At 42.4% G+C, this 15,149-nt stretch overlaps 1 protein-coding gene and 1 non-coding gene across 2 annotated transcripts; one reads left to right on the top strand and one right to left on the bottom strand.

Moving 5' to 3' along the window:
* Positions 1–341: 341 nt before the first annotated feature.
* Positions 342–12,902, bottom strand: LOC146916453 (uncharacterized). The gene is made up of 6 exons (XM_085721643.1): positions 12,744–12,902; positions 11,178–11,253; positions 10,992–11,089; positions 10,467–10,550; positions 8,831–8,934; positions 342–2,232 (listed from the first exon to the last, which is right to left on the bottom strand). Exons 1-6 carry the CDS (start codon positions 12,900–12,902, stop codon positions 342–344), a joined length of 2,412 nt encoding a protein of 803 aa, XP_085577769.1.
* Positions 1,951–2,057, top strand: LOC146916454 (small nucleolar RNA R71). Its single transcript, XR_015017152.1, has one exon. It is a non-coding gene; the product is annotated as a small nucleolar RNA R71 (small nucleolar RNA).
* Positions 12,903–15,149: the final 2,247 nt, after the last annotated feature.

The following is a 15,149-nucleotide window of genomic DNA, read 5'->3' as shown; positions in this document are numbered from 1 at the left end:
TTTGAATGGGAAGAAGATGAAAAATTGGTGTTTATGGGAGGGGAAAGTCGCGCACGGCCGTGCGCCTTGGAGGCGTGGGCCGTGCGGACCTTGCTGTTCTGGCTGGGCAATTTTTTTCAAAAAAATCGCGCATGCCCACGCGCATTGAGGCGTGGGCAGTGCGCCTGTTTCTGGTCCTCTGGGTCAAATTTTTTTCAAGTTTTCTATATCATATCGGACATGTACCTACAAAACAAGTTAAAACAACACAAAACAAACGAAAACAAAGCGGTAAAAATAGGTGGGTTGCCTCCCACGAAGCGCTCTTTTCACGTCATTAGCTTGACGATAAGAGGGGACCCTTAGATAGGATCGAACACAACATTTTGTGTGGTTGATGCTAGGTAGCGTTCTCTCATCTCATACTCAGCCTTGATGGAGGAAGGAGAGATTTCCTTCAGGTGGTTTCCTAATTCAAACTCCATCCTCTCATTATTCATATGGAACACGATCCTACCATTCAACGCATCAATAAAAGCACCTGAGACCACAAGGAAAGGAAAACCAAAAAGTATTGGAAATTGGGGGTCTTCCTTCGCATTAACTACCATAAAATCAACCGGTATGATAGTGCCTCCAATTTTTACCGGAAGATTTGAAACATAGCCAGCTGGGTCAACGGTGGAATGGTCAAACAATACTAAGGTATGCTCCGCCGGTTCTAATTTTCCTACCCCAATCTTCTTAAAGAGAGATAGGGGCATTAGATTTACGCTAACCCCTAGATCACACCTAGCGTTTTTTATACTTTCCTTCCCTATGGTGCAAGGGATGGAAAAACTACCGGGATAACGGTATTCTGGGGTTGATCTCTCTAGAAAAATGTCGCCACTCTCCTTAGGTGATGCCAGCGTCTCCTTATCCTCTTTGCGTCCTTTAGACAAAATATTTTTCAAAAAATTTGCATAAAGAGGAATTCGGGACAAGGCCTCAACGAATGGGATTTTGGCACATATTTCTCTCATTATCTCAATGAACCTTTGGAGTTGTGCTTTCTTACTATGCTTGGCTAGTCCTTGTGGGGAAGGGTTCATCTTTCTACTAAACTTTAGGGTCATAGGGTTTTTGCTTTCTACCCTAGCATCGCTAACCGCTTCACTCTCAATGACATGGATATCTAAGATGGGTCCTCCTAAAGATTTTTCTTCCACAAGGCTAACAACATTCAAGTGGCTCTTTTGATTAGTCTCAGGTCGGCCTGGGAGGGCTCTAGAGACTTGAGAGGATGAGGAGACTTGTTGGTTCAATTGGGAGATCTGAGTCTCCAACATTTTGCTGTGTGTGGCAATAGAATCTACCCTATAGGAGAGTGTGGAGAGGGATTCCTTCAGAAGTTCGGTTTGTTGCTTGAACTCTTGGTTTAGTTTTTCTTGTCCTAGGACAAAATTTTCTATCATGAGTTCCAACTTAGATTTCTGGGGTGCCCATTGGTTGGTACCGAAGCTAGGCGGTGTTGCTTGTTGTCCAAAAGAGTTTCTGTTGTAAAAGTTTTGCCCTTGCCTAATACCTTGGTATTGGGCGTAGTTCATTTGCTCTTGGGTGAAAGCAACACCTCCCAGCTGGCACTCATTGCCACTATGACCAACGATTCCACATAACTCACAAGAAGGAGAAGGAGAAACAACATTAACATTCATTTTATCAAGTTGAAGGGTTAGTGACTCTACCTTAGCAGCCAAATTATCATAAGAAGAGACTTCATGCACACCTGTTTCCTTCTTTGATGATGCTCCAGCAGTGTTGACCCTTTCGTTTGTCCACTGGTAATGATTTTGGGCCATATCCTCTATCAGCGCATAGGCGTCGGCATAATTTTTATTCATGATTGCTCCACCTGCAGCTGCATCAACGGTTAGTTTGGTATTATACAAAAGACCGTTGTAAAAGGTGTGGATTATGAGCCACTGTTCTAGACCATGGTGAGGACAAACTCTCAACATCTCCTTATAGCGTTCCCAAGCTTCATATAAAGACTCTCCATCCCTTTGGTTAAACCTAGTTATTTGGTCCCTCATTCTAGCGGTTTTGGAGGGTGGGAAGAATCTAGCAAGGAAGGCTTGTCGCATTTGGTCCCATGAGGATATGGAACCCCTTTCTAGGGAGTGGAACCAAGCACTCGCTCTATCTCGAAGGGAGAAAGGGAAAAGGTGTAGCCTGACGGCTTCTTGGTTGGCTTTAATGGTTCCACTAAGCCTAAGGAAAGTAGAGATGTGTAGATTGGGATCCTCAGCGGGGGATCCCGAGAATTGGTTTTGCTGCACAAGGTTTAAAAGTGCAGGCTTGATCTCAAAGTTGTTCCCTTCGACGGGTGGATAAACTATGATAGCCGTCGGCTCTTCCGTTGAAGGAGTAGCGTACTCCTAGAGGGTACGATTGTCTGCCATGGCTGCAAGCTATCAGAAAGTCAAAAAGAACAAGAAGAAATCGATTAGAGGAAATAAAGACAAGAGGAAAGTAAATACAGAAAGAAAACCTAACCGTCACCAAAGTTGATCGGAATTTGGTCAACTCCCCGGCAACGGAGCCAAAAACTTATTACCGTAAATCCGCAAGTGCACGGGTTTACCGTAGTAGTAATAAAGAGAGAGTATCGATCCACAGGGAGTTATTTAAATTCCAATCAAAAGTAGTAAAGGTTAGGGAGAAATCGATAATTAGGGTTTCAAGGTAATCTAAACGATGGTCGAAAACAATAGCTAAAGGCAACCTAGGGATTATTGGTTCATCCTATGGTTGACCTAACATCCTAATCCTAATCCTTGTTTATGTAAATCCTAGTTTCTAAGGACGAATCTCTCTAAAGCCTATCCCCTTCTTCGTTCGATATCCGGGGAGTGTGTCTCTCAAGGTGTTAGACCTATTCTCATGGCTAACTCCTATATTAAGATCCTTGATTGTACGAGATTCTATAAGTCCCAAGGTTCACTAGGCTATTCTCATGCTTCGCAATCCTTGTCTAAATTCACTTGTTCGGTTATTAAGACTTCTTCGTTCGATTCATCACCTTAATAACTAGGGTAACGAATTAACAAGTACTAACCCTCCGCGTTCGCATCCAAAGTTTGGTACTTGTTAATATCGTTGTGAAGAACGGTGAATTTAGATAAGAAAAGTAGGGTTACATAAACTAGGGTTTCGGATTAGGATTGTTGGATCAAGCCATAGGACTCTCCCAACAATCCCAAGGTCTAAGGGAATTACTCACTCATGGTTGGTGTTGCCATGAATGAATAAGAAGAAAACAATAAGAACAATTGAATAAAAACGAGAACTTTTATTGAGAAATAGTATTCTGTCACAATACAATATTCAGAATTCAAGATGCTAAAACAAGGAGAACAAGCTCTCTATTTATAGCCTACTAATGACTTAAGCCCAAAGAAATAACTGAAGGAATATTCTCTGAAGATCCATGGGCTTTATCGTCAAAGCAGGCTGCGTAGAAAACCGCTGTTCGGAGCAAAAAGCAGCTAAAAGGGATGCTGGCAATCACGCACGGCCGTGCGCCTTGCAGGCGTGGGCCGTGCGCCCTTCACTGACTTGGGGGAGCGAATTCTGATTTCTTCAAGTGCATATTTCGGTCCCAAATCTTGGAAATCTCCTATTTTTGTGCTCCAAATCCCTTTTCTTTAGCTCCAAGCCTTGCAAATCATATATTTGATCCTGAAATATAATATTGGATTCTTTGAAGTAAAAAGCTCTTAAATATATATAAAAACACATAGAACCTAATTAAATCTAAATAGAATTAAACTAAATAACTTAATTAAAATACGTAATAAATCTACTTATCAATCTCGGTAGACATTGACAGGGTAGACAAACCAGGGGACAAAAAGTAGGTACAAGCTGTTCTTTGGATCGAACTAGCCACTTGACCATGTAATATACACAGAAGGTGAGTACAAGCTGTTCTTTGGATCGAACTCGCTACTTGACTGGGGATAGAAGTATAAGACAGGTACAAGCTGTTCTTTGGATCGAACTTGTCACTTGACCGGAAACATAGACATATAGGTAGATACAAGCTGTTCTTTGGATCGAACTTGCTGCTTGATCAATATCACAACATGCAGGCAGGGACAAACTGTTCTTTAGATCGAACTTGTCGTTTGACCGATAACAAAACATAAGTCGGGTACAAACTGTTCTTTGGATCGAACTTGTCGTTTGACCGATAACAAACATAAGCCGGGTACAAACTGTTCTTTGGATCGAACTTGTCGTTTGACCGATAATAAAACATAAGCCGGGTACAAACTGTTCTTTGGATCGAACTTGTCGTTTGACCGGAAGCATAGGCATATAAGCAGGTACATTCTGTTCTTTGGATCGAACTGGCCACTTGACCGATAACAAGACATATAGCAAGATACATTGAAGGTTTTGAATTAAGATACAAATTGAGGGTAGATTGACATTGACTTAATTTGAAGATAGACATGACCATTATTGTTGGCCCAAAAGCAAATTGAGAGTGGATTAGCATTGATTTGAGTTGAATTGAAAGTTGACATTGAAAGAGACATTGAAAGTTGAAAATAATCAGAGACACAAATATAGACATAGACATGAAATTGAATTGTGAGTTTAACAGAGACATAGACATGAGCATTGAATTGAGAATTGAAATTGAATTGAATTGGAAGTTGAGATTGAGTTGAATTGAAAGTTTGAGGTTGAGTTGAATTGAAATTGAGATTGGAAATGCAACATGTATGTATGGTATAACAAGATCATTAAATGTATGAGCACATAAAATGCATGATTATGCATGTATGAATGCTTGGAAATGCATGATTGGTTTAGAGTTTGGCGAGAAAGTTTCACAGAGACAGACAAAATATTGGAATATTGGGCACTCAGTGGCTCGTGTTATAACATATACACAAGAATCCCCTTTGGAGAGACCGTCGTTGAGAGACGTATCGAAACCATGGTTGAGGGCAATATCTCACATTACACATACAAAACTTGCAAAAGAGGGAACCTTGGAAAATTCTTTGATACAAGTCGCCATTGTTAGGCGTGTCAGTGCTGGGTAAACATTGGATGTTCGCATCTGTGGTCAATGCCTTTCATATCATTTTCATTTTTTCTTTTTCATTCTTTCATTTTCCAGTCCCATTTTTGCCTGAACCGCCCTTTCGGGTTTTCGATCCACCGGGAATAAATTCTTTTCATTGCCCCATTTTGGCCTGAATTGCCTTCATAGGTTGTCAATCAACGGGGTGCTCATTTTTGCCTAAGCCGCCCTTTCGGGTTTTCGACCTAGCGAGCTTTTTCATTTTCATTTTCATTCCATTTTCATTCATTTTTTTTTACTTTCATTCTGTTTTTTCATTCTTGTCATTGACCACAGATCATCCTGGGGAATAACCAGCTTGTAACATGTGTTGAAATAGACATTGACACTCATTTATTCATGCATGTTTCACTGGAATGTACCCTATTGCTCAGGTTTGCTTTCAAAATAGACGGAAAATATTTTTCAATTTTCAAAAATGTTTGTTTCAGACGTTGACATTATCAAATAGAAGGAAAATATTTTGTATATGGCATTGAAAGTAGAAAGAAAGTAGAGTTTCAAACAACAACACAGGCTCAAATTGATGTAGAAGAGTGAGAGTCAGCCAAAGGCATAACTCCACGGATTTACAAATCTTGGAAAATGGTAATTTTATTGGTTGGTGGTACATTGAACACGATGACCGCTACATTTCATAGAAATTTTGAATTCACAAGTACAGAAGCTTCTGATGAAGACGATCGTTGACAGTTGCAGATGCCCCAAGAGGTGATGGTGATTTGCCAGATATAGTTGCTTGTCTTTTATTATCAATCTCATTTTTGCATGAACCGCCCTTTTGGGTTTTCGGCTCATCGAGACGCTCATTTTTTCCTGAGTTGCGTATAATCTCAGCGAGCTTTTTCATATTCATTTTTTTTCGTCCCTAACTTTTGCCTGGATCGCCCTTTCGGGTTTTCGATCCACCGGGAAGCGCATTTTTGCGTAGGCCGCCCTTTCGGGTTTTCGACCTACCACGCTGTTCTTTTCACATTTTTAGACAAAGTATTTCTTGACCACATCGGAATTTACGGGATTCGGAAGTTCTACGCCATCCATGTGTGTAAGGATCAAAGCACCACCAGAGAAAGCCTTCTTGACAACATAAGGTCCTTCGTAGTTAGGTGTCCACTTGCCCCTTGGGTCAGGTTGCTGGCTTATCCTTCTTTTCAATACAAGTTCGCCTTCCTTGAATTCTCGAGGTCGGACTTTCTTGTCAAAAGCATTCTTCATTCGCACCTGATACAACTGTCCATGAGCCATAGCATCCAGACGTTTCTCTTCAATCAAATTCAACTGATCATACCGACTTTGACACCATTCAGCCTCAGTTAATTTTGCTTCCATGATCACTCGAAGAAATGGAATCTCCACTTCCAGAGGGAGAACTGCTTCCATGCCATATACCAGAGAAAAAGGCGTTGCCCCGGTTGAACTGCGCACCGTAGTAAGGTAACCATGAAAGGCGAGCGGTAGCATCTCATGCCAGTCTTTGTAAGTAGTGACCATTTTCTGAACAATCTTCTTGATATTCTTGTTAGCGACCTCAACTGCACCATTCATCTGGGGTCTATAAGGAGAAGAGTTGTGATGTTCAATCTTGAATTCTTCACATAAAGCTTGCATCATGTTATTGTTCAGATTGGAACCATTGTCAGTGATGATTTTGCTAGGAACACCGTATCGACAGATGATGTTATTCTTGATAAACTTCACTACCACTTGCTTGGTTACATTGGCATAGGAAGCAACCTCAACCCACTTGGTGAAATAGTCAATTGCCACTAGAATGAAACGATGTCCATTAGATGCCTTTGGCTCGATTCTTTCGATCATGTCAATGCCCCACATAGAGAAAGGCCATGGGGAGGAGATAACATTGAGAGCGTGTGGAGGCACATGAATCTTGTCAGCATAGATTTGACATTTGTGGCATCTCTTGGCATGTCTGTAGCAGTCACGCTCCATAGTCATCCAGTAATAGCCGGCTCTTAACAGTTTCCTTGACATAGTGTGACCTGTAGCATGGGTCCCAAAGGTGCCGTCATGTACATCATGCATCAATTTCTCCGCTTTTGTTCATCAACACATCTCAATAAGACCATATCATAGTTCCTCTTGTATAGGATTTCTCCATCCAGAAGGAATCTGCTAGCCCATCTCCTCAGGGTCTTTTTATCCCTATTGGAGGCACCAGGTGGATATTCATGATTTTGCAAGAACTGTTTGATATTATAATACCAATGTTTTCCATCATTCACATCTTCATCGGCCTGATCTGGCATATTTTCAATAGTAAACACATGCGCGGGTCTATCAAGACGCTGCACTTTGATTACAGGCACATCATTCCAGTGGTTCACACGAAACATGGAAGACAAAGTAGCAAGCGCATCAGCCATCTGGTTTGCATCCCGAGGGATATGGTGCAGCTCAACCTTTGTAAAGTATGTCAACAGAAGCCTTCCATAGTCACGGTAAGGGATCAGCTTCTCATGGTGAGTCTTCCATTCACCTTTTATCTGATTAATGACAAGCGTGGAATCACCGTAGATATCATGATGTTTGATTCTCATGTCAATGGCTTCTTCAATTCCCAAGATGCATGCTTCATATTCAGCTATATTGTTCGTGCACTCAAAAATTATTCGAGCAGTGAAAGGAATGTGGTGCCCCTGTGGAGTTACAATAATGGCCCCAATCCCTTTACCATAAGCATTGACAACACCATCGAAGACTAATCCCCACTTGCTATTGGGATCTGGCCCTTCATTGATCAGTGGTTCTTCACAGTCTTTTGCTTTCAGATACATGATCTCTTCATCAGGGAAGTCAAACTTAATCGGCTGGTAATCATCAAGAGGTTGACAAGCAAGATGCTCAGCAAGGATACTTCCTTTGATTGCTTTTTGAGCTTTATACACAATATCATATTCAGACAACAGCATTTGCCAACGTGTAATCTTTCCAGTAACAGCAGGCTTTTCAAAGATGTACTTGATCGGATCCATTCGGGATATCAACCAAGTTGTATGATTCACCATATAATGATGTAGGCGTTTGGCAGCCCAAGCTAAAGCACAACAAGTCTTTTCAAGCATTGTATACCGAGTCTCACAGTCGGTGAACTTCTTGCTCAGATAGTAGATAACATGTTCCTTCTTTCCAGTCTCGTCTTGTTGACCGAGAACACAACCCATGGATTCACCTAACACTGATAGATACATAATCAAAGGCCTTCCTTCCACTGGCGGGACAAGGATAGGTGGCTCCAACAAGTATTCTTTAATGCTATCAAAAGCTTCCTGGCACTCATCATTCCATACAACAGGCTGATTCTTTCTGAGCAATTTGAAGATTGGTCCACAGGTAGTAGTCATGTGAGATATAAATCTTGAAATATAATTCAGGCGTCCGAGGAAACCCCTGACTTGCTTTTCAGTTTGAGGGGCCGACATCTCTCTGATGGCTCGGACTTTGTCAGGATCAACTTCAATGCCTCTTTGGCTAACAACAAAGCCTAGCAACTTTCCAGATCTTACACCGAATGTGCACTTGTTGGGATTCAACCGCAGTTTGTACTTTCTCAACCTTTCAAACATATTTTTCAAGTACACAACATGCTGCTCTTCATCACTTGATTTCACAATCATGTCATCAACATATACTTCAATTTCTTTGTGAATCATATCATGAAACAGAGTAGTCATACCTCTCTCATACGTTGCACCAGCATTTATCAAACCAAACGGCATCACTTTATAACATAATGTTCCCGATGGAGTGATGAATGACGTCTTTTCTCTATCTTCAGGTGACATTCGTATCTAGTTATAGATAGAGAAACCATCCATAAAGCAGAACACTTTAGACTGAGCAGTACTATCAACAAGCACATCAATATGAGGAAATGGGAAGTTATCTTTCGGACTGGCTTTATTCAAATCTCTGTAATCAACACACATTCGAACTTTCCCATCTTTCTTTGGTACTGGTACAATGTTGGCAATCCACTCAGGATATTCAGCTGTCATGAGGAAGCTCGCATGAATTTGTTTTTGCACCTCAGCCTTGATCTTAAGAGCCATGTCTGGACGAGACCTTCTCAATTTCTGTTTGATGGGAGGGCATTCAGGTCTTGTCGGTATCCGATGCTCCACAATCTTGGGATCTAGACCCAGCATATCTTCATAGGACCATGCAAAGACATCTGGATAATCACGGAGAAGCTGAGTAATCTTCTTTTTCACTTCTGGCTCAAGTGCAGCACCAATCTTGATCTCTCGCTTGTTCTCTTCAGTACCCAGATTGATAAGCCTAATCTCTTCCTGGTGAGGCTGAATGGCTCTCTTTTCTTGCTCAAGCAGTCGAGTGATCTCATACGGTATCTCTTCATCATCTTCCTCATCTTCAGCTTCATATACAGGGAATTCAAAATTTGGAAGAACCATAGGGTCACCGTGTTCAACGGGTTTATTATGGTTCAATCTGCATAATATGATTGGGATGATTTTAGAAAAATGTTTTTCATGCAGATTTTTTGAAATTAATAAGAAAATACAGATGTTTTGGTTTTTTCTGGTATTACCATCATTTCCAAGGAAAAGGCACTAAAAAGTAAAAAAAAAACAAAGAGTCGCGAGAAAGACGACAACTTTTATTGATAACGGCAATGCCGAAACAAACATGCCCTTACAAAGACATCACTTTCCCCTTGGGCAGAGCGAAAGGATTGTTATTTTGAAAACAAAGAAAAGCATGAGCAACAAGACACATTACATGGAAGAATGCATGACTAAAGGAACACCAATGGCCTCCCAATTTCTCACGTGCCTCCTGGTACAACAAACGTAGGCACATAACTACTTTCAGCAGCATCTTCAGCAATAGCATTAATAAACCCAACACTATAGAAAGTTCCTGTTGAAACGCATGAGGTCGGGGAGAACCCAAGGCCCTCTTTACGCTGGTTCTCCAAAATCTGTATCACTTTGCCCCAGCCAGCAGCTTGCCATTCTTGAACAGCTTTCTGGGCGTCTTTCAATGAAGCCATACAAGCACAACCTCTCCGGGGCTCTGTACCTTCAACAGTCAATCCTTGAAATGACGTCCCTTCAGCGGACCCTGCTTCAACACAAGATAAAGATGACACTTGGCTAACCAGATACGCTTCTTCACCATGTACAGTGACAAGCTTACCATTCCTCACAAACTTGAGCTTCTGGTGCAGAGTAGAAGTTACTGCCCCAGCGTCGTGAATCCACGGTCTTCCAAGGAGACAACTGTAAGAAGCATTGATGTCCATGACCTGGAAAGTGATCTGGAATGTCTCAGGACCAATGGTGATTGGTAGATTTACCTCTCCAAGAACATCTTTGCGAGATCCGTCAAAAGCCTTGACCAAATAACTACTCCCCCTCAGAGAAGTTCCATGATGACTCAACTGTCTCAATGTAGACCCAGGCATTACATTTAAGGATGATCCAGTGTCCACCAACACATTAGATATCATGTCAGACTTACAGTGCACTGAGATATGCAAAGCTAAGTTGTGGTATTTCCTTGCTTCGGGGAGCTCATCGTCACCAAATCCCAAGTTATTGCAAGAAGTAATGTTACCCACTATTCCATCGAACTGATCCACGGAGACTTCATGATCAACATAGGCCTGTTCCAGTACTTTCATCAACACTTTCCTGTGAGCTTCTGAACTCAGGAGCAGAGACAAGATGGATATTTTTGATGGAGTTTGCAGCAGCTGGTCTTCAATCTTAGAATCACTCATTTTAATTAACCTCAAAATTTTGTCCAGATTAGACTCTTCAATAGACTGGCCTGATGGGCCGGCGTTCTTGTCAACAGGAGGTGCAACCGGTGGGGTTACCGAAGCAGCAGGTGTAACAACCTTCTTCTGGAACAAGGGTGGACGAACCCTTCCACTTCTCAGAGTTATGGTTTCTTCAGCAATGTTACCAACCGCAGCTGGGGATACCAGAGGCACTTCTACCCCGTTCTCAATCATAGTTGCATCATACTTGTAAGGGATTGCCTTAGTAGAGGCATAGGATACCGGGCCAGGTAACCTGATTACTAAGGGTCCACATTCCTTGCCTGTGGCACACCCCCAGCAGGAGAATCATGAAACACTAGCACAATCACACAAACATCACTGGCAATCAAGTATTTGCTATCCATTAGGCTTTTTATATCACCTTGCACCACACAACAACCCATAAGATTTTGAAGACATTCTGAACAAGAAGCATGATCGTGACTAAACAAAGAAGTTTGGCAAAGTTTGACATGTAGCGGCACCAAAGGAGTAGCAACATTACGGACATCTAAAGTGGGAGCCTCTCGAGGAACACGAACTCCTTCGAAAGCCTCGATCATGTTAACAGCAGCATGGTTTGGAAGTGGATTGTCAAGAACATGAGGAACACTATTTTCAAAAGTCAACCGTCCTCTGTCTATCAGATCCTTTACAACGTACTTCAGAGCATAACAACCTTCCACATCGTGGCCTTGAGCGCCCTGATGGAATTCACATGTGAGATCCTGTCGGAACCTGGGAGGCAATGGCGTAGGCGGAGGCTTGCCTGGTCTGGTGACGCAGTGGAATTTAGCGAGTAGAGTTGGGAGCAGATCGGCATACCGCATTGGTATTGGTGGAAAATAAGTCTTGGGCTGACGACCCTGTTGTTGCTGCTGTTGCTGTTGAGCAGGAGGCTGCTGTTGTACCTGCTGAGCAATGGCATTAACGGGCACTGGTGGTTGACCCGGTGGCAGAGGATATTGCTGGTAGAATGGTGGGAAGAAGGGATGTTGAGAGTACTGCATATATTGGTAGGGCTGAGGTAACTGAGTAGCTGCTGTAGACTGGTTACTGGATACCATCCCTACTTCGGATTCTTTCTTCTTATGGTGGCCATTACCATACTTCTTTGGCGCGCTAGCTGAGGACTCACCTTTTTCAAGAACAATGATACCTTCTCTGACAGCCTCCTCTAGACGAGTTCCCATAGTAACCATGTCGGTGAAATTATTTGGTGCAGATACTATCATTCTTTCAACATATTCGTTCTTCAAAGTTTTCAGGAATGTCTGTGTCAGTTCTTCCTCATCAAGCCGAGGAGAAACACGGGCAGCTGCCCCTCTCCATCTCTGAGCATATTCACGGAAGGTTTCATCTGACTTCTGAGACAAAGACTTTAGAGAATCCCTATTCGGCTTCAAACGGGTGTTAAACTCATAATGACTTTCAAAAGCAGCAGCGAGTTCCTCAAAGGTATGGATATTGTCTTTACTCAAGCCAGTGTACCAGTCTGCCGCATCTTCCATCAGGCTATCCTGGAAGCAGTGGATCATCAGTGCATCATTATCTGCGTAGTTGGTCATCTTTCGGACATACCAAATGACATGGCTATGTGGACAAGAAGATCCATTGTATTTGTCAAAATCTGGCACTTTGAATTTCTTAGGAACCTCAAATCGGGATACCAGGCATAGATCACGAGCCTTAGCAGAAACACTTTGAATCTCCAGCTAGCTCTCTCAACTGTTCTCTCATAGCCTCCACTATAGGGTCTTGTCCACGCGGAGTATCAACATCGATTACCTGTTGCACAGTGTGTACAATAGGATCGGTAACAACAGTAATCACTTGTGGCATAGAGGTGCTTGTAGCAGTGAAAGTTGTTGTAGGAATAGGTCCTTGATTAGCAAAACCAGAGATACCAGCCGCAGTATTAGGAGCATAGAAGGCTGACAGTCCGTAGGGAAGCCCATTGGGCATAACAAAACGAGCATCAGCAGCCACAGTAGACAGTGGGATAAATGGAATCATCTCAGTAGAAGCTGGAACAGATGTGGCTGGTTGTTCTTGCGCAGCCATCAGAGTAGACATAGTGTCATGAGCCTTAGCCAAGTCTTCTTTCATAGCAGCCAATTCAGCGCAGAGCAGAGCATTTTCTTCTTCAAAGTTAGTCATGTTTCTTCTCTTGTACAATCTTGTCTGATGAATTCTAGCTGGTTGGTGAATCTTGCGTGCACGAGCCACTTTTCAGACTGCGGCGGAAAAAACCAGGAGGCAATGAGCACGAGGGAAGTCTTTAGTGACCAATGAATGCATATGATGCATGAGATGTGTAAATGCATATGCAAAAAAGACTCTACTTATGTTATCGAAGGGTTTTAGACATATTAGAAATTTGTAAACATTACTAAACAACTGAAACATTCAAACATCACAAGGTCTTACAAGATAACTCCCTTTGAAATACTAAGCCAAGGGATAGACTTTGAAATGTAAAACAACAATAACAACTGGAAATAACAACAGGAAACAGAAATCCTCAAGCATAGGAAGTGGAAGGACCATCCTCAGACTCAGACTTAGACTCATAGCTGCAGTATCGGGCATAGAAGTTACGGGCACCCCTAGCCCTCTTGAAATCTCTCATAAGCAACTTATCCTTTTCTTCAATTTCTCTTCTAGCTTTAGCCAACTCCTTCTTCAGTGTTAAAACCTCATGAGTCTTCTGTTCATCTTTCCCATCCAAACTCATGATCAAATTCTCAGCCTCATAGTATCTAGTCTTCCACTGATGCTTCTCTCGACTCTCCATGGCTAGATGCTCCTGATACATCTCCTGAGTAGGTGGTAGTAAAGGCAAAGGCATGGTTGGAATAGATGCAGACACATATCTCATGGCGGGGTAAGGCATGCCAATCTTCTCAGCCTGGTTTATCACCCACTGGGTATAGGCCTCATGAGCAATACCGGTCCTCACACCCATATGCTTCACCTCTTTCTTTCGAAGCTTGGACCAAGCCTCTATGAAATCTTCTCTTATTCCTGTGGGGGCGTTGGAGTAATGGAAAAAGTAAGGAGATGTAGCAAGATAGATGGGCTTCTCTTTCATCGGGAAACCAAATTGACGCAAGGCAAGCTCCGGGTTATAGTTGATTCCACCTCGGGTACCAAGAAGAGGTACATTAAGAAACTTTCCACCACCAAAGATAATTTCTTTGACTCTAGCAGCAGGAGTGAGCCAAACCACTTCATTAGGGGTGAGAGCCATGATCCTCTGTGAAATAGTCCAATTCTCTGGATTATCATGGAAAGACTTCGGAAGGTGCAAAATAAACCACCTATAGAGGAGAGGTACACAACAAAGAATGTATCCACGACCCTTGCCAGATCGATCGTGAATAGCATGGTATGTGTCGGCCAGCAAAGTAGGAACCGGATTCTTAGAACGGAAGATCATAATAGCATCCATATATGAGTAGTGCAAGAATAGCCTCAAGAGTGTCCTGACAAGTGGTTTTGAGATTGGCCTTTTCAAGTAGATACTTCGAAGTGAACCCTCGGATGTGAGCCTTAGTGACAAGATTCTTGGAAACATCGGAGGTCTTGAGATGGAGATCACGGGCAATAACCAAAGGAATATGGGGATGCTCAAGACCCGTGAAAGGTGTCCCCTTGGCAATAGATAAATCCATCAAGTAAGAGTAAGCCTCAAGTGTGGGCATCAACTGAAAGTCGGGAAAAGTGAAGCACCGATAATCTCGATCATAAAACTGCACTAGAGTGTGTACAAGCTTCTCATCCACATTAGTCCGGAGAACAGTAAGTAAGTCCCCGTAACGATGTTGGAAAATAGTCGGATCCTCGATCTCGAGTGCCAAATCTCTCAAACTAGCCAAATCCACTTCCTTGAACTTGTAGGACTTAGCCTTCCCCATTCCTACAATATTTACAAATTCAATTTGTCTAAGCCCTTCGATAAATGCATGGGAAAAGTTTATGCATGTATGCATGTATGCATGATCATATTCAAGTACGGAGAAAACATGGTGGGTTGAAATTTAAAGTCACGGAGTCATGGGTGGACACGTTGTCCGGTGAATCTATGGCTTTGGATAATAGTAACCGGGTTCTAAAAAGTTCCCAAGTCGCAACCTCTCACACGTATATCATGGTGCCACGAGGCAAACACTCGCTCCATGATTATCCGTAAGAAGGTCTAACTTGAGT

This window comes from Medicago sativa, chromosome 6 (assembly GCF_051527215.1).
Source record: "Medicago sativa cultivar Bolivia chromosome 6, Bolivia_mono, whole genome shotgun sequence".
NCBI classification, from domain to species: Eukaryota; Viridiplantae; Streptophyta; class Magnoliopsida; order Fabales; family Fabaceae; genus Medicago; species Medicago sativa.
Note: the sequence above shows the minus strand (reverse complement) of the source record. Positions and strands in the feature narration are given on the sequence as shown.